This window comes from Strigops habroptila, chromosome 8, assembly GCF_004027225.2.
Source record: "Strigops habroptila isolate Jane chromosome 8, bStrHab1.2.pri, whole genome shotgun sequence".
NCBI lineage: Eukaryota > Metazoa > Chordata > Aves > Psittaciformes > Psittacidae > Strigops > Strigops habroptila.
The window spans coordinates 47,582,957-47,604,109 of record NC_044284.2 but is presented as its reverse complement, the minus strand read 5'-3'; the positions used below and the strand labels follow the sequence as shown (position 1 = coordinate 47,604,109).

The 21,153-nt window shown below is 43.0% G+C and overlaps 1 protein-coding gene across 3 annotated transcripts; it reads left to right on the top strand.

Moving 5' to 3' along the window:
• Positions 1–1,360: 1,360 nt before the first annotated feature.
• On the top strand, positions 1,361–14,593 carry SAMD13 (sterile alpha motif domain containing 13). 3 transcript variants are annotated; one of them, XM_030495875.1, is made up of 5 exons: positions 1,361–1,412; positions 4,898–4,982; positions 8,136–8,247; positions 12,241–12,281; positions 13,440–13,515. In XM_030495875.1, the coding sequence occupies exons 1-5, from the start codon at positions 1,391–1,393 to the stop codon at positions 13,465–13,467; spliced, it is 288 nt and encodes a 95-aa protein (XP_030351735.1). In that variant the 5' UTR covers positions 1,361–1,390; the 3' UTR covers positions 13,468–13,515. The 3 variants fall into 3 exon arrangements, with proteins under 3 accessions (XP_030351735.1, XP_030351733.1, XP_030351734.1); XM_030495873.1 differs by lacking the exon at positions 12,241–12,281 and having other exon boundaries at positions 1,377–1,412; positions 13,440–14,593; XM_030495874.1 differs by lacking the exons at positions 1,361–1,412; positions 12,241–12,281 and adding an exon at positions 3,262–3,459 and having other exon boundaries at positions 13,440–14,593.
• The last annotated feature ends 6,560 nt before the right edge of the window (positions 14,594–21,153 follow it).

Below are 21,153 nucleotides of genomic sequence, written 5' to 3'. Positions count from 1 at the left end.
TATTAATAGACTGGAAATAGCTATAAATTAATTCAGATTGGGTAGCAAGCAGTCATCTTGAACCTGTGTCGCTTCCACATCTGTGACAAGAATTACTTAAAACCAGCCTGCGCCACGTTTGTTTCCCCTGCCCTCAGTGTTGCACATTAAGAGGGGTTGATGATTTTTGGTCACTAGTCACGTTTGCATGAAATCTCTCAGCGTTTTGCCTATCTCTGGTTTACTTTCTTCCTCGCAGTGAGCAGCATTTCCAATCTGGCCGACAGGAACCACAAATGATCACTGCCAGCCCCGAAATGTCCCCCTGAGCACCCCGAGGAAAAGCATGTCGCCTTCCAGCGCTATCGCTCAGTCAGCAGCGGCAGCCGGCTGCTGCGACAGCCGCGTCCCAGGCTCCACACCACCGGTGCTGCGCCCGGGGCGCGGGCAGAGGGACCGCTGCGGGGCGGCCCCTCAGGGACTTCAGCTCCCGGCAGGCCCCGCGGCGATTGGCGGGGCGGTGCGCGGGCACTGGCGGTGCCGCCGGCCGTTACTGCCGCCTCGCGGGTGTGGCGCGTGCGGCCTGTCCCCCACGGCCCCTGCGCCTGAGGGGGTGACGTTGGAGCGTTCGGTCGCTGACACAGAAATACGTGTTTTACACACGGATGTCGTCCGTTCTACTCTGCATAAGCCTAGTTTACAAAGAGGAGCTTTCCTCGCCTCTCTCAACGTGAAACCGCAGAAGTCCTTCCTTGTTTTCTCACTCCGCTTTACCTATGAACGTGTTTAGCCATGATTTTACCCAGGACTTTGGAACAAGAAAGGTTTAAAGGGCTTTATTTTGCTCTGGGGGAGCTGAAATTCGGTACCTGTTGCATAGTTAACAGGGTACTATGCTCTCCTTAGCCACATGTGCGATGCATTTTGTCCTCCTGTTGCTGTCACTTCCAGGGACAAAAGTATAATAATAGTTCTCAGTAGAAAGCTATTGGTGTTTTCCAGTCCCCAAACCCCAGGGTCATCAGTGTTCAGTATCTACCCTGATTTCTGTGTGTTTCTCCTTGTGTAATAGCAGAAGCTCAGAAACGTGGAGTTGATCCCTTAACCTGGGTCTACCAACCCTGGTCTCGCTTCGTTCCCTAGATGGCCTGGAACTGTTTTTGTGCCAGAAGCGGGATGCAAATAGTCAAACAAAAGTCTAATTCACTTTCCTGCTTTGTCTCCCTCCAGGCATGATCTTGTTTTAATTAAATTACCTTACCCCAATGAATGAAAATACAAACTACTGATCATATCCACATTGAATTTTTGCACAGCCTGTTTTCCTCTCTCTGCTCTTCAAGGTCTTTTAGACAGAATGCACGCACTGCGTGAGCCTCACTTCAAATACTCCAAGGATTAATTGAAGAACATGATGGAAGGAAGGGGAGAGCGTGAGTAAAATAGCTGGTTTATATTTGTATCCTCAAATGTCAGTTCATTACCAAAGTTAGAAACCAGCTGATGCAGAAAACTCATTATGGCCTCATTTAGAATGCTTATTTCTTGAGAGACAAAAAAGAATTGCCTTACTTGTCCAACACAAATATGCTACGTTCTACAGCACACTTTGGGATGTGAAGTAAAGAGGGTTTTCTTTAGGGTGCAGTATGTTTAATACTCTATTTAACTTGTTCATCTGAATTTATTTAAATTCAAAAGACTCCTGCTGCTCTCTGTTCTCAATGCTCCTATCAATACTTGAGTCCCATTATTTGCATAGTTTTTGTGAGCATTGGTTATTTATTTGGCAGCATGTAAGTTGGGCAAAATGAAATGGTTGTGGAAGTCACATCTACTGTCCTTTGCACAAAAGTGAGCTTTTTCTGTGATTTTAGTGCTTGTAACTGTCTGGTTAGCAGTTAAGTGACTCAGATCTCTGCCCATGCGTGCAGCCAGGATGCACCCAGCTGCTTCTGTGAGTGAGACAGATGCAGGGTGCCTATGCCAGCCCCATGCCCGCTCTGCTCGTGCCGGCTGGGGCACTTGTGGCACAGAGCCGTAACTTGCTCTGCGGAAATCGGCTGAAGTCACCAGCTGATTCTGTATAAATCCCCAGGTAGCTTCGAATGTCCTCTTGCCTCTCGGTAAACTGCAAGGGTGTAGTTTGAGTCGTTTGACTCAGAGGGAAATTCTACAAGTAAAACATCCCACAAATTTGTACTAACCCAGGCTGTTAAGGTCACAGCATCTGAGTTGTGGTTGGGAACGCAGCCCTGGTGTGGAGCGGGTCTGCAAAGCGGGCGTGTGGGGAAGGCAGGGTGGGTTGGTTGGTATTGCTCGATTTCCCTAGCGCTGGCAGCGTGTCATCCATGTAACGCTTCTACGCCATTAGAAAACAGCCTGAATCAAGAGAAGGTTGGGAGAAGAAATTAAAAAATTAGTGTAATTAAAAAAAAAAAAGTGCAACTGTTGGAGAAATGTGCCAACATTTGTATTAATCTTTGTGGGTGAGATTTGATTGCCAGTGGACCAGACTTAGTCAACTGCTTGTGGGCACTTTGAGTTGTACCTCACTGCACAGCAAATCCCGTGGGTATCTGTGGGTCTCCTTGTGAAATAAGATATGGCGCTTATGCAAGTAAGAGGTGTAGCTGTCCCTGGGAATCGCTGTCTCCATCTCCACTTTTCCCCCAGTGCTGGTGGTGGTGCTGCCCTTCGTTGCTCCCCTTTCCTGGCTCTTGCGGATGCTCCAGTTCGAGAGAAAACCAAGTGTCTGATAGCCACCTGCAAGTTGACGAACTTGTCCTAGAAACGAATTTTACGTAACTTTTTAATTTTCCCGAGATCTGGTTGTTCCCCTTTCTCACCTTGTGTAAATTTCTTCGGCTCAGTACCGCATCCTTCAAAAAACATCTGCGGATTTTTTCCCTTTTCCCCCACTCGTACCATTATTTCATACACCCCACTCGGTAGGAGGAGTAGAAATGTTTACAAGGAGGTCCCAAAAAACTCAGGTCATGAATCTGGCACTGAGCACTCCTCTCCGGCCCTGCAGCCGCCCGTGCCAGCAGCCCGCCGCCGCCCTGACCGCGGCTGCCCCGCAGGTAAGCGCTGCCGGAGGGAAGCCGCTCCCCGGAGGGGTCGGTCGCTGCTCCCATCCCGTCCGACAAACTCCCCGGGGTGCCCTCCGCCGAGCGGGCGCCTGCGAGGAAAGGAGCTGCTGCGGGGCGGCGGGCGGGGGGACCCCGCGGGCCCCGGGCCGGGCGGGGGGAGCTGGGGAGGCGGTGCAGCGCTGCGCCTTTAAAACGGGCGCCATGACGCGGGCGGCGGTTGGTGCGGGCCGTGTGTGGCGGGCGCGTCAGGCGGGCCGGGCGCCAGGCGGGGCTGCTGCCCGGTGTCAAACTGAGCCGCCTCAGAGCGCCCCGCTGCCGGCGGGGGGGGCGGGAGCCGCGGGCTCCGGAGCAGCCCGTAGCAATGCTTTGGTTTAGTTGCTCGTAGGTAGGTTTTTCTGTCTTACTTCCCCCTCACCCCTTACCCCCCCCCCCCCCCCAGCCAAAAAATGACAATGTGGTGCAGTGCTGCCTGGCGAACGGTCTCGGAGATGCTTGTAAAATGGTGAACGCGTGCCACACAGCCCCGGAGGAGCCGGCTCCTCCCGCCGCGGGGGAAGGGGAGAGCCCCGGGAGCCCCGCGCCGCCCCGGTGGCCGCGGGCTCCCTCCGCGGGAGGTGCCGTGCCCCGAGCCTGGGGTGGCCGCGGGTCCTGCGCGGCCGGGGTGAGGGACCTCCCGCAGGCGGGCTGGTGCGGTTGTCGTTTTGCAGGCACCTCAGGTGAACCAAGAAGTGTTTCGAGGAAATGCGTTATTTGGTCAGCGGTGCAGGAAGAAGCATCTTTTTGATTAGTTCGTTACTGTTTTGCTGGTACTTTGTGTGCTGCTAGCTGTGTAATAAAGGGTCTTTTTAAAAAATTTTTTTTTTTAACAGCAATATTAATTGCTCCTCTCTGGTTTTGCAAAGTTTTAGCTGAAGAGCATGATTTCCCTATTCTGTACTTCCCAGAGCTCTGTGACATTTCACTGGCATCCATTAATGCTACAGCAAGAACATCCTGAGTCCTTGGTCAGTTCTTTGGTGCTTTCTGAAATAGAAATGGCTTACTCGAGAATAGAAAGAACAGGCTTGGGTCATTTCTGCATGTTCTGGGGAGCGGTGGGAAAAGCTGTGTAGTGGAAGTATTCCAGCATGCTGCAAGGAGGGAAGCAAACTGGATTTTCTCCTGTGTCCTTCGTATGCTCTTTTCCTTTTCAGAGTCCAGTGTACAGTACCTATAGAAGACGCTGTGCTAGTGAAGGAAGGATGGTCTTACCGATAAGATACAGATTTAGGCCTCAGGAGTTTGGCACTCAGTTATTAACTCTCTTTACCTTATGTGTGAAATGAGTATAAGTCACTTTGTGCTGATCTATATCCTGGATTCCCCATTTGTAGGACAAGGCTATGTATTTCAAAACCTCACATCTTATCCTCACTAGGGATAAGATCATACGTCTGTTTGGATCCTCTGTATAGCAGGATGACTGAAGGCATAATAAGCTCCCTTGATATCTAGCTACATATTGCACGTCAATCTCTACACGTATGGATATATAGTTTGATAAAATTTTTACCAGTTTCAAGAAGGATCAAATGTAACATTACCTTCCTTTATTTTTCAGGTGTAAAATATTTCTTGTGTTTGAAGCACAGGTCACTATTTCCTAATTCATTAGTTATTATCAGCTTTGACAGGCTTCTGAGGAAAACAGTCTTTTGACAGCACCTGTGCTCTCAAGTGGAAACATGGTTGTGTCCTGGTAGAATGCTTGTTTCTGTTACATTATGTCGCTCTTTTCATACTACCAATAATTAAACACAGTTTTTCTCCCCCTTATTGATCAGTTGCTGAAGTAAAAGAAACCTCTATCCTCCCCATGCTAACTGTTGACATGGAAAACAAGGAAAATGGCTCTCTGGATGTCAAAAAGTAAGTGAATCCATAGTGTTCAGTTTATGTAAACAGCACATGGATATTGATTGTAGTTTTTCTTTGACCTAATGAGACTGGCAATGGTGGGCACCTCCATCTTTGCTCATTTCAAACTCATTTCCCTGTTCTCAATTACTTTTGTTGTATTTCAGCTTCAAAACGTAAAAGTCTGAGGCACTGAATATATGTGATATGTAGAATGGAGAGATATAGAAGCTAGTAACTTAAGTGGGAGTACCTTTCTCCATTGATTTCTCCTCTCAACCAGAGTCTAAAACAAGTGGTAGCCCTGTAACCAGTATCCTTCGTCTGCTCACCTGTCTGCTAGTGGCTTTTGTAGAGCCAGTTCCTGAGGGAGAGGTGTGTCCTATGCGGAAGTCTCCTCTCTGTCTCATTCGAGAGACATATGCCCTTCTCTGCTGACTGCCCAGCATCGCTGAGAAGTAGAAGCAGCAGCATGTGTCTTTGGTGTCAGTTCTCTTTTGGAAGACATATTTTAAGCTGTTCACTGGAGAAGGCCTAAACTGGGTTTTTACTTCAGATCTAGGGTGAGAATAAAGTATAGACGTGGTGTGCACTGCTCTACAATTTTCCTTTAGTGTGGTAGACTGCAGGCTGTTCTGGAGGCATTTCTGTATCCTCAGAGGTCAGCAATTCTTAGATCAGGACTGGCAATTCTCAATTCTGAGTGATGTTACGATCTGAGAAGTGGAGTTCTGTGTGGAAAAATTTGGCCTTGCTGCTTTAACATTATAGAAGCTGTAGTAAGATAGATATATACATATATGGATATATTAAAAAAAAAACACAAACCCAAACCAAAAAAACCAACAAAAAACCCCCCCCACAAAACCCCACAAACAAAACCCAAGGAAAACCAAAACAAAATGGAAAAAACCCCAAAACACAAATAAAGGTACTAGAGTGTGTTCTTAGTCTGTCCTTTCAAACTGCAACACTTCTGCAAAGCTGCACCTCATTCGTCTCCTTCAGATCTCTTTTCCACAAGCCTTCTAAGAAAACTTGACAATGCTTTGGCTTCCAGGCACTAGAGGAGGAGTAGTAGTAATCATCATCATCATCATCACTTCAAGATGCTGATAAAACACCTGATTATGACACAGCATCAAAAGATCTGATGGCAGCCATTAAAATCTGCATGCTCCCCCTTCTCTTGAGACATTGCTTACACCACACCAACATAAAATACGTTTTCCTATTCATTGACTATGAATAGATCGTGTCGTGTGTGTGTCCCTCAGAAGCCACCTTCAGTTGGCAGTATTGCTTCTACAATGAGGACTCTGGTGGGAGAAGAAAGGAGGCCGTCAGTGCAAGGACAGTTTACATTTAATCATTTCCCCCTGAGGCTTAGGTGATAAAGGCTCAACTACTACTGGCAAAGTTGGCTTTTTAGATGGGGATTGTATTTAAACTGATCAGGAGCTGTGGTTTCTAAATGAATATAGTATGTATGTGCATGTATCTACAAAGGAAGTATTTGGCACTTTCTTGAAGTGGTTATAAATAGCTTGGCTAAAAATCTGTTTATTCACGGCTATATCCTTGCAAGCCTTGCTGCTTCTGCCACATGATGGCAATAAAGGCACAGGGACAGTGGTGAAAAGCAGACAAGCCTAATCTTTATTCATTGTCAGTGCATCTAGTATCTAGTTACAAAGCCTAAAATGCCAGTTCTCTTAAGATACTACAGCATCCAGAATGTCTGGCATAAACGGGTGTATGGCTACACCACGGCTGTTACATATTCCCTTTTCTTGTCTAAAGAATAGAGCCATGTGCAACAGCAGGGCAAGGAGAAGACAAAGTCTAGAAGCCAAATGAGCATCTGTGTGGGTAGATGGGTTAAAATCCAGCCAGCCTCCAACAGTCTGCCACATGCCTTTGAGTCTTCTGCAACTGTAGCTGTGGAAATTGGCTCCATTTGAGGTGCAGCGTGATGCTATTCCTTGAGGCAGAAACTTGCAATTATTTCCTGTGATTAGTTAATGACTAAGGTAGAGCCCCTGCAGTCATTGCAGTTGACCCTGGGATGGGGCTGGACCAAGCTGTAGTTCCATAACGGTAAAAGAAAAGCTACATGAAGAACTAACACGTGGGCTGAAATATGAAATTGTGGGAAGGAGGGTTTGGGACCATACTTAGCTGGGAATTAGTGTGTTTCAGGAAGTAAGCAAAATAAAATCAGGTATTTTTACAGATTGAATATTTTATTTGCTGTTTAGGAACAAATAAATTTAGTATCTTTTAGGATTTATTATGTTGTTGGTTTTATTTTTTTAATACCGAGGAGTTGGGGGTTTGTCCGTTTAGTTTTAAGTAGAAGATGAGTCATTGAAAGTGATAGTCTAGGGGAAGATGCAAAGATGTAAATATAATACTTCAAATAGTGCCTTTACAAATATGTATATGTTTTTTCTGGTGCTTTTCACATTTTACTTCTTAAGCTTCAGAATGTGCACAGCACCAAAAATCTTAATTGAAAGACATTCTTTGATTAAAAAAAAAGTGCAGTTCTGATAAGGCTGCATACTCTCATTTTCAATTTTGCTGAGTGTTGCCTTTCTGTGTAATCACAATCAGTGAAGCAATTCATGAAGTCAGTCGTTACTTGATGAACAAAAGTAAGACTCTGGCCCTTTACTCATTGCTCTGCGATTTGTATATATTCCATGTGATAAGTGAAAGAAACTGCTTTTAGAAAGCTAAGTGCAGCATTCAGTGTGATATTGAGGTTGCAGTGTGAGTCCCTAGGACCAGAATTTTGTTGCCATGTTGACAGATACATTCCAAGAGTTAGGAGAGAAGGAAAAATCATTGTGTTCATGAGTCCTCCTTCCCAGGGCTGAGCTACTTATACCAGTTGACTGATTACCTTTGGCTAATGCGAAGATTCGTATACTTTATTCTTTTCTGAAGGGACAGGTACCTCAGTTGTCCCCAGCATCAGGTCTTTGAAACGGAAGAGAACAGGAATGGCTGTTCTGTACAAGGGCATGGGGAGGTGTGTCAAAGGATACTTTTCCTGGAGGAACAAGGAAGGAGGGGGTGCACACGGGGTGTGCACAAAGAAGTAGCAGACGCTCTGCACACAGTTAGTGATTACTTGTCTGGATTTGTACTTTGCAGTTCAGTAGAGAATGGGAGACCTCCGGATCCTGCTGACTGGGCTGTTACCGATGTTGTGAATTATTTCAGAACAGCTGGGTTTGAAGAACAAGCCAATGCTTTTCAAGAACAGGTAAATCTGTTAGGAAACACCTATTGACTGCAACCAGTTTCTCACATGGCACATTTTTGTCATGGACTTGGTTATATACTGTTAAATGGGAGTGAAAACCCCACATTAGTCAAGAGTTAAAATCTATGGGACAATGATCTTTGAGTAATAATATTGTTCAACAAGGTGTGAACTTGACTAAGAGAGTCACGTGAAAGGTGAGGAATCTAAACAAATTTTCTGCCTTGGCCTCCGGCATCTTGTACAACCCACTCAGTTTCACTATCCTGTTATTTAAAATGTGAATGGTAATTCCTGTCTTCCTTAGTGTATTGTGCAGATACATTTATGACTATTTATACAATCTGGGGCTCCTAAGAAGGAAGTAGCTTTTGAAAACCTAGGATAACAAAGGGGCTGCTGGGTTGCATTGAACTTGGCAGTGCAAGCAAACAGGGAAAGGACAATTTGGTAGTAAAGGGGAGGAATCTTTTTAGGCACTGGAGCAGCATGTTTGTCTGAGAAAGAGGTTGGGTCTTCGTTTCTGGGCCTTGTAACTGCTGATGCTAATGGATGGCTTCTTTTGGTAGATTTGATGAGCAAAGAGTTTAACAGTTATATGGCCTCTTGCAACTTACCTGTCAGCACACTGGTGAGGTGTATTACTGTGGTGGAATAGGGAAGTTGGCTTACTTGGCCTACAGCCCACCTATTCCATAGAGAAGAAACTTACATCTCCAGATTGTCAGTTCAGCACCTTCCCTGGTAAGTCTGTAGGTTTGTGTGCAACTACCAGGAAATTAGTTAACCAACACCTGCATCTAGTAATCAAAATAGATGTCTTGACCTTCCAAAGCACTGAGCAAGTACCAGTTATGGGCAGCTTTGTAGGAAAACTGCAAATCTAATGTGAAATGCCATTACTGTTGGTCAGGTTAATCGTGCTGACCTTCAGCACCTGAGCAGTGAAATCCCATGAGATTGGAATTGGTGACTATAACAGTATCTAAATTTACCTCTTTGTTCTTGCAGGTGAAAAGCCTGGTGTTGAGTAGTTCTCTTGCAGGGTGCAGAGAGAGGCTCTTTCTGCAACTGCTACTAATTTTTCAGAATTTGAAGATGGGTAAACAGGCAAAAAAATTGTTTAAGTGTATCCATTCCTAAATACCAGCATCCATGTCTCCTCCACAGCCCTGGAAATGTGGTTTAAAAAAAACACACAGGCAACGTAATTGCAGCCTCTGGGAGTTTTTTTCCTTATACTGACAGATACCTCTGACTTTCATCAAATAACCTCTCTACACCTCAGCCGGCTTGTCAATAATACTGCAGTATTACTACTTATCTAACAGCAGCAAGGTGAGACTAACTCATGAGTTTTGGCAAAGCAATTTGCAACGTCTGATGGAAAGCAGCATAGAAGTAGAGTGTAAAGGTTTTATTAGTATTCTGCAGTGAGGGCAAGCGGCTTAAGGAGGATAGCTGAAGTAAGCTGCTTTTTAGCAATGTATTGCCAGGGCTCTGCTAGGGTAGCCATGAGCAGAAATGTGGCTGTGATTCCACTGCTAACTTCACTTTATGCCAAAGCCTTAGAGAGGGAGGCTAACAGCTGCCATCAGGATGCAGCCAGCAAATGTGGGACAGACATTCACAGCAGAAGTTATTGCCACATCCTTCCCTCTCCATTCCCTTAGCAGCACGAGGAGCAGCAAGTACCTGGTCCTCCATGCCAGCTCTGCCAGCCCATTCCTTGTCTGCACCAGGAACAGTTCCAGGAATAACCCTGTTCCTAACGTCTTACCAGTGGTCGTGTTCTGTTTCCTTTATGTTGTATACTAGTCACTAACTTTAACTCTGTGTACTTATGGCATTTGTTATCAAACTCTTCCAGGCCTTCCATGTATGGCAGTGCTATCGGGTTCACTTTGAACCCTTAGCCGTCCTCAGTCTGTAGAGTCACCAGGCATGCAGCTGAAGCTCTGGCCACCTCCATTTTTCTCTGCCATTTGTAATGCAGCTTGCCTGGGCCCCAGAAACCCAAATTAACTTGATCTGCTATTGCACTGAATATGTACTGGAAGGGGAACGAGGTTGTAAATGGTAAAGGAACGTATTCTGTTTCACCTACAACACTGGGAAATTGTTTTCCACTGATCTGCTTCAGTAGGGGTAGCACAATGGTTTCCTTACAAAACATCCATAGCTCAGAATGTAATCATGAGATCTGTTACTGCATTCAGCTTTTGCACAACAGTAACTGAGTCCACACTTTCTTTTGATGAATCTGAATGCATCCGGACTCACCCAAAGCAAGTGACGCAAAGAACTTTTAAGACCGGATTTTTTTCTGACAACGTTTTAAAGAAAAGGAGAAATCATTTTAAGGGCTGCAGAATGTTTTATTAAAACTGTGTTGTAAGTGCTGGTAAGAAGTGATGATTGTATGATGATTATACATTATTCCTTTTTGGAGTTCCACTGATGTCAGCAAGTCAAGAGAGCTCACTGATGAAAAAAGATTCAACTGAAATATGTTGCCCAGTAACAAAAAAACCATAACATCAGAAAGCAAATCAGAGAAGCCGAGAAGCTGGAGGCCCAGGATAACCAAAGAGGGAAGCAGACCAGATGCGGGATGAGGGTGTGAACACCTTCAAATAACCACTGCCTCTCAGTACGTGGCTAAGCTTTCTCTAGAAGCCCTGGGAGTGCATGGGGCTGTGGCTCACTCAAAAACTGAAGCTATTTGCCATGTCTTGAGACATGCTAGTGCTATGCCTGACTTTTATTGTTGCCCAAGTGGCTTCTTAACCGTTAGTATTGTGATAGCCAGATAAGCCCAAGAAACCCAGTGGTAGTTTGCTGGCCTCACTGCAATGCCTTACCAGAAGGGGAACTGGGGTTTAATGCTAGCTTGTGTCCACTGCTGCTTTCTAGCAGAGCCATGGCATGGAGGAGCATGGGAACATGCTGGCTGCCCTGCTTTCATGTTACCTGTACTGTAAAACCTTGCAGTGCTCAGTCACTTGGAGAAAGAGCAGAAAGAATGCTGGGAGAACTTGAACCAAAACTAGTCCTCTGGTCATTTACTGAAGACAACATGCTATTGCTGCTGAGGTCATCCTGGCACAGTGAAGAATTACTATTAGCTCTATTTGTGCAGAGGGGTCCCTCTGCAGATGCCATTAAAAAGGCATAACAAAAGCTGCCATTGAAGTTGCGTCCTGAAAAAAATCCAGAAAATAGAGAAGTAGCAGAGAAGAAATTCAGAGAAGTCACCAAAGCATACAAAAGCTTACCTGGTACCAAAAATTGGACAGACTAACAAATCTACAGAAGCAGGTTTAAGTGGAAAACTAAAAAGAAGTGGAAGACTTTACAATACACACAAAGATATCACTCATTTCTACCCATATATGTTTAGAGAATCAGTTTTCTATTCAATTCATCAACATTTCTAGAATCCACGGGGACCGCTGTGGAAGAAGAAGGGAAAGGAGTCAATGCTTTTTTCCTGTTCTTGGAGTGTCTCCTGTTCCAGATACTGGATTTATTTCATTTGGATCCTATCAAGCTGGAGGCTGTTCTTCCTCCATAGCATAATTGAACAACAGCAGAAAAGGCAGCTTCAGGATAGGTCACAGCAATAAGCAAAATACGGGTGTCAAAATTCCCATAGAAAGAATTGTGATGAATGGAAAAGAGAGGGTAGAAACTGCTTTTAACTGTTAACATTCTCAGCAGTAATTGGAAAGAGGCACCTGATAGAATTGGGTAAAAAGTTACTGGAAACTTTTTTCTTTTAGGACTACTGTTATGTCGTGCTCCCTTGAGGGACTGGCAGTCATATCTCTTGGGGAGATATTAAAGAAATTCTGCTTACAGCTGACCTTTGACTATGTTGTGGTTTGCCCATGTATTTTGTACTTACAACCTTTCCCAAATCATATGAGAGATTAGTCTGGACAAATTCATGCTGAACTCTAATGTAAGTCTTCCTTTTTTTATGTTGAGTTGAAATCAAGGATGGGATATCTGACATTTCCAAGACAACAGTAAGTATTTCTAAGATGCTGCAGTGGGATAAATCGATGTGTGATGTTTGTAATATTTATAAAAATACAAAATTTTGGCAATATGTTATCATGAACAACAACAATATATGCAAGCATTTGAACTGGTTGTTGGCTCTTGATAACAAATTTAACAATTTATTTTTTTTAATTAAAAGTAAAAAAGAATGCAACAGCAGAGTGAAGTTCAGTCCTTATAGCAGGAGAGTGCCATAAGGCTATATACTTCTTTGGGCTACAACAACCTTGGGCGGTCTCGCTGTGTTGTGGCACACCACAATGCATTAGCTGTAGCTCCTGTTTCCTGAGCAGTGCACTGTGATTGAACTGTAGGGATGTGTGAAGAAAAGGATGGTCCCATGTCTAAAACAGAGATGGGAGTTGAGAGGTATAGATTCTTTCTCTTCCATTTTGATCTTTGAAAAATCATTTACAGGTAGTTTTCAAACGTACAACAAGGTTTTGAAGTGAAAAAAAAAAAAAACCAACCCTAAAGCCTGCAGGATTTTAATCTAAATAGGTCAGAAAGCCAAAGTTTGAGAGAAAAACAAACAAAACCCCCCAAAACAATCAATCAAACAAAAAAGTTCCCTCCGAGTGTTGAGCTCCACAGTAGTCTAAATAGTAAATAGTAAAAGTAGTTCTAAAATTTCAGATTGCAGGAGTCTTCTCCTCCCTTCCCCCCAGGACACATGGGAAGGTTCGCCTTTTAAAGAAGGCACCTGAAGTTATTAGCAGATACTGATTAGTCCAAACTTGCCTATCGCTGTCAATGGTAATTCTCCTGGAATGCACTTTATAAGCTGCCTTCTTAAGAGTGTCCTTCTCTTAATGTTGATAATTAGGCAATCTGCACATGTACCTATTAATTTGAAATGGATTTACAAGGAGGGAATTTTGAAATAAAGCTCATTTGGGTTTTGTGCTTGAGTACATAGTATTTATGCTTTAGTCAGCACAGGTGAGCACTTGAAAAGCCGACAGCAGAATTTAGCAGCTATAAACACAGTTTAAGGAAAATAAAAGCTACTATTTCTTTTCTCATTGATCCTCTGCAATAGTCCTCCATTTGTTGCATGACTGTTCTCATCTGTTAGATATGTGCATTTGTCTTTATCAACTCTTTAATTCTTCTTATAGGAAATTGATGGCAAATCATTACTCTTGATGACAAGAAATGATGTACTGACTGGACTTTCATTAAAACTGGGGCCTGCGCTGAAAATCTATGAATATCACGTTAAACCTCTACAGACACAACATCTAAAGAACAACTCTTTATAGCGAATTGTCTAATTGGGGTCATGTTGTGCCTCAAACAATAAATAAGCAATTTGGTTTCATGTGATGGAACTTTGTAAAGAGAGAATATATCTATTAAGAATTTAAACCAAATTATGATATATATCCTATTGGATAGAGTTGGCAATATACTATATACTGAGTCTGAACTGAGAGTGGTGGTGTGTATTTTTTACATAGTACATAATGATTTTCTCTTTTAGGAAGTGTCAGTGAGCATGTTGAGATAGCTACATCACTGTATCCAGAACAAAAGGGAGGTATGTCATTCTCATTTTTGAGCCAGACATGTTCTTGATTTCATGAACTAAAATACCAAAAAAAAACCCAAACCCAAATAAAGTTTACATGCATCTTTGGGAGAGAGAAACCAGTTAAGGTAGGTTTTGGTTTACACTAAAGACCTACTAAAATTATTGCTACTTGTAATTTTAGGATGGGACTGACACTTGCCAAGTCACCCTTTTTTGCAGAGGGTCCTATTTTGACCTTATTAAGGTTTACTCGTGGTATGCTGCAATGTTTAGATCTGTACATACAACTAACATAACCCCTTCGATAGCAGAAGGTGTTGCCAACAGGTGAAACTGGGTTGTGTATTTTTTGCTGTCCTTTAAATTTTCAGCTTGTTTTCACCTGTTTTGAATAGTAGTTCTATGTAAAGTATAGTTGGTTTTTAAAAGTTTGTGTTGCTTTGCAAAATAAAAATTAAAAAAAAAAAAGCTTTGTTTTATTCCTTTTTTTTAATTTATAAAAAGAGTAAAATTCTGCTCATTTTTAATATTGTCTGTCATTGATGTTGTAATGGTTGATTTTTTTTTTTTTTAATGCTTTACTTAACAGTTTGAATCCTTGTTTTAAAACTGAAAGAAGCTGTCTCGTCACCATACATCTCTGTTAAAAGAGAGTCTTGTTCAATCTGTTTGTACCAGTTCCCTATTTGATAGGTTGCTTGCTATATCCCAATAAAACATTGCTTATGTTTGGATTCAGTTTATTTTACAGATCCTTTACTTTCTCTGTTTCTTTGTTGTGGTATGTTTGACCTCCTGGTTTTCTCTATTTTCACATTAAAAAGGTACCAAAACCTACTTAATATTCTATGTTCTTGTGATTACTTTTAATACCTTCTACCAAGATATTTAAAAACGTAATTATTTTTGCTTTTTCTTATCTAGTGTTATATACTGCTGAAGGAGAAGCCCTGGTCACAGTTCAACAGTAACATCAGTGCTTCTCTTACCACTTTTTAGAGCCATCAGTGGTGCAGAGGTGCCATGCTGGCCCTGGTACAACAGGGTGATTTGCCCTAAAATGCCTGAGAGATAGCCTGCCCGTGGTCTATCCATGTCGGCTCACCATCTTCTGGGGCCATGAAAGCTTTGTGATGACCCCGGAAGCTGGGATGTGAGGTTGCATCAGTGAGGCTGAGCAAAGGAACTGGGAAGTAGGAAATAAGCAGGAAAATGTGGTGAAAGTGGAAATAGTGTAGGAGGAAATAGTGAGGGGGTGCAGCTGAGAAGGAAGAAGGTAAGAGAGCATGGTGCTTTCTGCCAAGTGGGGACAGGATTCAGGAAGAGGAAGGAGAAGCTCCTGTAATCTCCTGCCTAGGTGGGGGGCCGTGCCTTCACTTCTGACTGCCAAGTGCGAGGTGGTGGTTGATGCTGCAGTGCTAAAAGAGTTGCTTTAGGTTTCTGGAGTTGAGATTTGAGAAGGGGTAAAGCCATGTTAATAGTTATGCTGTACCTATGAACATTTATCTAGGTAAAGCTCACGTTAAATGGTATAATGCATAAACTATATACAGCAGCATGCTTTCTTGTATACTTCGTTACCTTGTACAACATATTTATTTGGAATTTGAGACACATGATAGGAGATGGGAGTGTATTCACCATTTCTCTTTCTGTCCTTCATACTGTGCTCACTTCAAGTATTGTCTGAATTCTACTTATGATTTTATTTATAGTTTGACAGTGTCCAGATGTACCTACTGGGAGTAGGGATCTTCCTAAATATTTTAATACAGATTTAGGTATGTTTATAAAAGGATTATGTGATCCAGCTGTGTAGAGCAGCCTGGAGATGCCTACCAGCCCTGTATTTGTAGGATTATTGTTGCAGGAGAATACATAGTGCTATGTTACTGAAGGATGAATTGAGTATTCTCTTTTTCTCCATTTGCATGCTTGGTGTGGAATTGACACATTTCATGGATCTATGGATGACACAAAATTAAAACATACTTACTCCATGAGGGAGTAAAAATCTCCACTGTGCAGCCGCGAGAGCACATTTGGTGATCACTGAGCACTGTTTGTTCATTTAATATGTTTTAATGAGCAGATGAGCTGCATTCAGAAACATCCAGATTGTATTTCACCTTTGATCAGCACCACTAACTGGTTTGTACAAGTAGAGACCTAATGGAGGGCTTGCTGCAAAATGTGAAAAGGAATTTGGAGGATGTTGCTCAGAACTGTAACAATTATTTTTTTTAATGTCCCTGATCCTTATTGTAGTTTCCTACTGTTCTCTGAGCTTTCTAATGCTGCTGTTCGCTTTGTGCAGGTGAGTGTTCTGGTTTTGTCAGTTACATTCTCCTTGCTGTTTCTGGGAGAACAAAAAATCTTTTAAAAAGAGACTGTCGGGTTTGAAAGAGGAAGTCAAAGCCAGATTATTTTTAGCTCCCATTCCTCTTGCAGAAAACACAGCTGCTGTTGAGATGAGGAAGCGACTGATGGGCATAACTGGATACCTTGTCAATACGGCAGTTCTGCAGTCGCAGAGTTTGCAGGAATACGGTTTATAACATGCCCTTAATGCGCCTGCAGGTAGGAGAGATCCTCCTCTTTAAGAGCCCTCTCTGTGCTTTGGGTGGTGGTTAAGCTGCCAGTGTCCAACTGCCCAGTTGATGGTGTGAGAGTGAGGATGGTCTCAGTGCTGCAGGTCTCATTGCTTTCATGCTGAACCAGCAATTTAGAGAGTGACCTCCTTCTCCTAGAGGCAGCTTTAAAGGAGCAGAACAACAGTCAGCTCCCTTGCCCTGCTGCCAGTCAGCACAAGAACGGAGACAAGTGCTACAGCCAAGGTCCTGCTATTCCCTTTCCCTCTTCTTACCCTTTTCGTAAGACCACTAGTGCACATTTATCAGAATCTTTCATAGCACTTTTAAAAATGATTTGAAAGCATTCCAGAATGCCTTTTTTGGTATGATGGTTGTGAAATATATATTAGTACTGTTCATCAGCTCTGATGTTCACTTTCCTGTCAAGCTGTAGATACACAATGCATAACATGTTCTCTTTGCATCCAAATATAGTGCCAAGTACCGCATGTAAAGCACATACAAGGCTCCATACATATGGAGGCTGTGGCTGTGTCTATCCACCAAGGTTACTTTCTCAAGCCAGAGAAAATGGGTCGGTCTGCTTGCTGTTACTCCCCTCCCTCTGTGTTTCTTTAAAACAGTTTGCTCTTATAATCCTAGGACAAGACTCGGCAGCTGTAGTGAAGGAAGTCACTCCTAGTTAGAAATGGCCAAGGCAAATGTCACGTTAGGCTCTCACTATGAGTGATTACTCGCTAAATGAACTCTTCCATCTTTTCACTGCTTTTTTCAACAGATTCAAGTTCTACCAAGTCCTTTACTACTTCCTCTTTTTAAAAACAAGCATTTCCATTATCTTCAACACTTCTTTCCACTGTCACACTTCAATTACAATCACAGTAAATTGAGAAGCAGAGGGTCTTACTTTCTGTGAGTCTGGGGGAAGCTACAAATGTATTTTCCTTTTTTTTTTTTTTAGTGGCAATATTACCTGAAATTCAAAGGCTGAGTCTGAGCAGGACCAGAAAAACATTATCTCACTTTGTCTCGACTCTGGTTCTTTACTTCCAAGTCAGAACAGCAGTTCCTTCCCTTCCAGGAATGGGTTTTGGTCTGAAAGTCGTGTGGAAAATTAATTGACTGCAAATTTGCATGTCAGCAATGTAACCATCACTGGCTCAGCAGGCAGTGGAATGAATTGAGCAGTACAGAGAAAGTCTGTTCTGCTCTCACGTTCACCTCAGGAACAATTTAGACAGGCAATGGCTTGGCTTCTGCTTCCTCCAACAGAACAAGAGGACTTGGTTGGTGCTCGGGAACGTCAGCCAGGAAAGCCCATCCACGTCCCGTTCCATCACACTGAACACCTCCCACACCTTCAGCTCTGCGTTGCTCAGTTTTGACAGCAGCTTCCCCAGGGGATGTGCAGAGGGCAGTGACTGTCAACAACCTGCAAGGGCAGTCTCCACTGGAATAATGGGCAGACTGATTTAATACATAGCTTTTGTTCCTGTTGGGAAGGTTGTCTTCTTTCTAATATGATAATGTAACAAGGTCATTAAATTCTTTTTTGCTTAGCCCCTATAATTCAGGAATTGTTTGATATAGTGATGTTCCTTTGGACCCCAGATATGTATTCAACTTACTGCCAGAATAACATTAGATGGTAGATGCTGTAAATCTGGGGGATGGAACTGTAACCTCAAACACCTGGAGAGCCTAAGGGGAGAACCATGAAGACTGTAAGTGGCCCTTGGTCTCCATGTGAGAGTTCCACTGCTTCTGAAGGCTGCTGGTGAGTACCGGAGACCACTGTTGCATTTATATGCTGCACTCGTGAGCATCTTCTTTAAAGGAGCAGTCAGCAGTTGTAACTGCTGTATCATCAGCTGATCTGCTGATAAGGCAACAGCAAATGTCTTGGCATTGGCAGGCTTGCACTCATGTCAGGATGTTCTCTTCCTCTTTTCAGATGATTGCTATAATCCAGATGCCCCTCTATAAGCACTGCAGCACTTGCTACACTGAGGAATGCCCTGACTTTGTAGCAGCTAAATCTTATCAAAAGAGAGAGGGAAGGCTCATCATTTGCATTGATGTCTGATTTGAGAGTAACATTGCTTTATCTTGTGCTATTGGAGTGCAGCAGGAGGAAGGAAGTAAAGAGTAAGGAACTTGCAGCTGAGTTTGTTGCCCAGCTAGTGGCCAAATCACAGGGAGAAGCGTGGAAGTGGGTGTGTGCCTGTGTGTAGCAACCCTGTTTTGCAAGGATACTCCTCTCTCCCTTCTGTGTAAATACTACTTGCCAGTTTACCTGGGCTTCTCTACTTGGAAATACGTGTAATCTAGAAGATTTGGTAACATTGCAGGAGTACAAGGCCATTAAAACTTGAGCTCTTGTCTTTTCCAGCCAGATGTAGATGTTAATATGGGAATTCACGCCTAATGTCGCTCTTGAGGGGTGGCAGAAGCCCCCTTTAGTACTTGGGATTCTGGCTTCTGCTGTTATGTTTCCCTCTGCACCAAAGTGTTTTGTCTACTCCCCTTATTTTTCTACCTATTTTTTTGTCCCTCCAGTATTTGGTTTGGGTTTTTGTTTCCAACTCTGAAGTAGCCAGATGGGAGAGATACATGTCCTTACTGATTTTTTTTTTTATTTATTTTCTTTTACTTTGATTTGTCTGATATTTTTTACTATGAATGTATTTCCCCCTCCTCTTCCCTCCCCCTCAGCTTTGTGCTTATCTTCTAGTGTCTCTCGCCTCTGTTACCTTATGTGCCCCTTCTAGGCTGGCTCTCCTGTGCATGTCCATGTACCAGAGCCTGGGCTACAAATGCTCGTCCCCACAGGCATGCATTTACGTGCAGCAATACCTGACCTGCTATGGTCAGCTAACAGGACTGAATGATTATGTTTGCTTCTGCCATGCAGGTCCTCGAAGTGCTCTCCTCCAGCTCTCTCTGGCAGGCACCTATAGGGTATGTGCCCCTTTCCTGGTTCTCTCCACCACTTGTGTTTTTGTGAGCCTGGCAGAGCTGAACTGCTGTCCTGGGGTGTAATTTAGTATGAACCTTGAGGAGAACGTGGCAGGCTTCAACTCAGTGCAGCAGAAAGTTTGCAAGTCTGTAATAAATTTATGTATCAGCTAACCTCATCTCATGTTGTTTCTTATTTGATTGCCATAGATCAGTAATACATCATTAGATCTAGTAAGTGCAATTTATAATATCTTTTCTAATATATATGTATACCCATGGGACCAGCCTGCTGTGAAGGATCAATCTCAGAAAACAGTTTATATCCTAATTATAGCTGAGATGTGAGTTTACATTTTTGATCCTATATCTGGAGCCATTTAATAGATTTCCTTTCTTGGTACAGCTGTGCACTTTCAGGAAGAAAATGGTTGGCTGTTTATGCACACAAATAGCAGGATTCTAACTTCAAAAGTATTTATATTTGGATTTCTAGCCAGAAAGGGTTTTTTTGGGACACTTTAAAGGTTTAAATGTGTGTTGGAAAGCAGGTAGCCTGAATATATAGGTAGAATAATACAGCCAGTGAAGACAGATCACTTGTACTGACCCTGACAGTGACACTTTATCTGTGTTTTAAATACTGGCTAATGAGTTTAGCTAGTGCATTTTACCTATGTGATGTTGGTTGTGTGTGGAGCATGGTCAGCAGCTGAGGAGGATTGCTGTTGGACTGTCCTGGGCAGTTATCAGAATTGAACAGAAACAGGATGTGAAAGAATCGAATGCTAAAATGATTGTTCATGCACCTGAAATGCTGTGTTTCTTGGTAGAAGGCTCCAGGCCCTATAAACTACTGGGATATAGCCCAAGACCAGCAAGGTTCATGTTGTCAGCAAGAAAACGTATTTTAAATGACAATTCTGTGATCTGCTAGATGCTGCTCATTTTCATCAAGTGTAATTTCATCAGCAAAGCATCACAGCTGCCTCTGAGTAAAACAAAGTAAACAACTTGAACAGCTCTTCAGGACAGGAACTAAAACAAAATATATCTTTCAATTAAAATAATGCAAGTCCACTGTGGAGACTGAATCTAATGAAGCCAGTGGAAATTTGGTCAGGTTTCAGGCCCGGATAAGTCTGGCTAGGTCCCATTTTTGAGAATGATTTATGCCATTGTTATCTGAATCTAATTGCATATGGAAAATTTGGCTTTCTTCCGATTGCCTAAGTACTTTCTTTAGAAGCGATCTGCCCACATAAGTGACTCAGGTTTGCAGTGCTGGATGGAGCTGCGCCGAGATGCCTTTAAAGACTTGCTGAAAGTCTGCTGAAAGTCTCTGAAGGTTTACAGAAACTGCATTGCATGAGTGTAACATGTGTGCTTGTTGCCACAGGAAAGTCTGAACACACAACTGCTTGCTGAGTTGTGTCCTTGTTCTGCCAGGAAGATTAGTCCACTGCTACCTTCCAAGCCCACAAATGAAGCGCAAATAGTAACAAAGGAAACTTTCTGCCTAATGCAATAAACTTCTCATAAGGTAGAGAGGAAGTGGGTTGTGAAGATCTGCCTTGTTTAGAAAGAGGTAAATGCCAAAATATTCAGCAAGATCCTTTTTCATCTATTTTTCCATCTACTAGTAGTGAACTGTCATTTGGAACAAGACTGGTCACTTTATGAGGTAAAACTGGCGACCTAAAACACATTTCTTTACTTGCAGTGTTTTCATTTATATATAGGTAG

What these genes read in the sequence shown, in the direction of transcription:
- SAMD13 (XM_030495873.1), top strand. Translation starts at nt 1,391, where the DNA reads ATGATGGAAGGAAGGGGAGAGC. An exon ending in GATGGAAGGAAGGGGAGAGC is followed by an intron (nt 1,413 to 4,897) that starts GTGAGTAAAATA and finishes CTTATTGATCAG; the next exon opens with TTGCTGAAGTAAAAGAAACC. An exon ending in GGCTCTCTGGATGTCAAAAA is followed by an intron (nt 4,983 to 8,135) that starts GTAAGTGAATCC and finishes TGTACTTTGCAG; the next exon opens with TTCAGTAGAGAATGGGAGAC.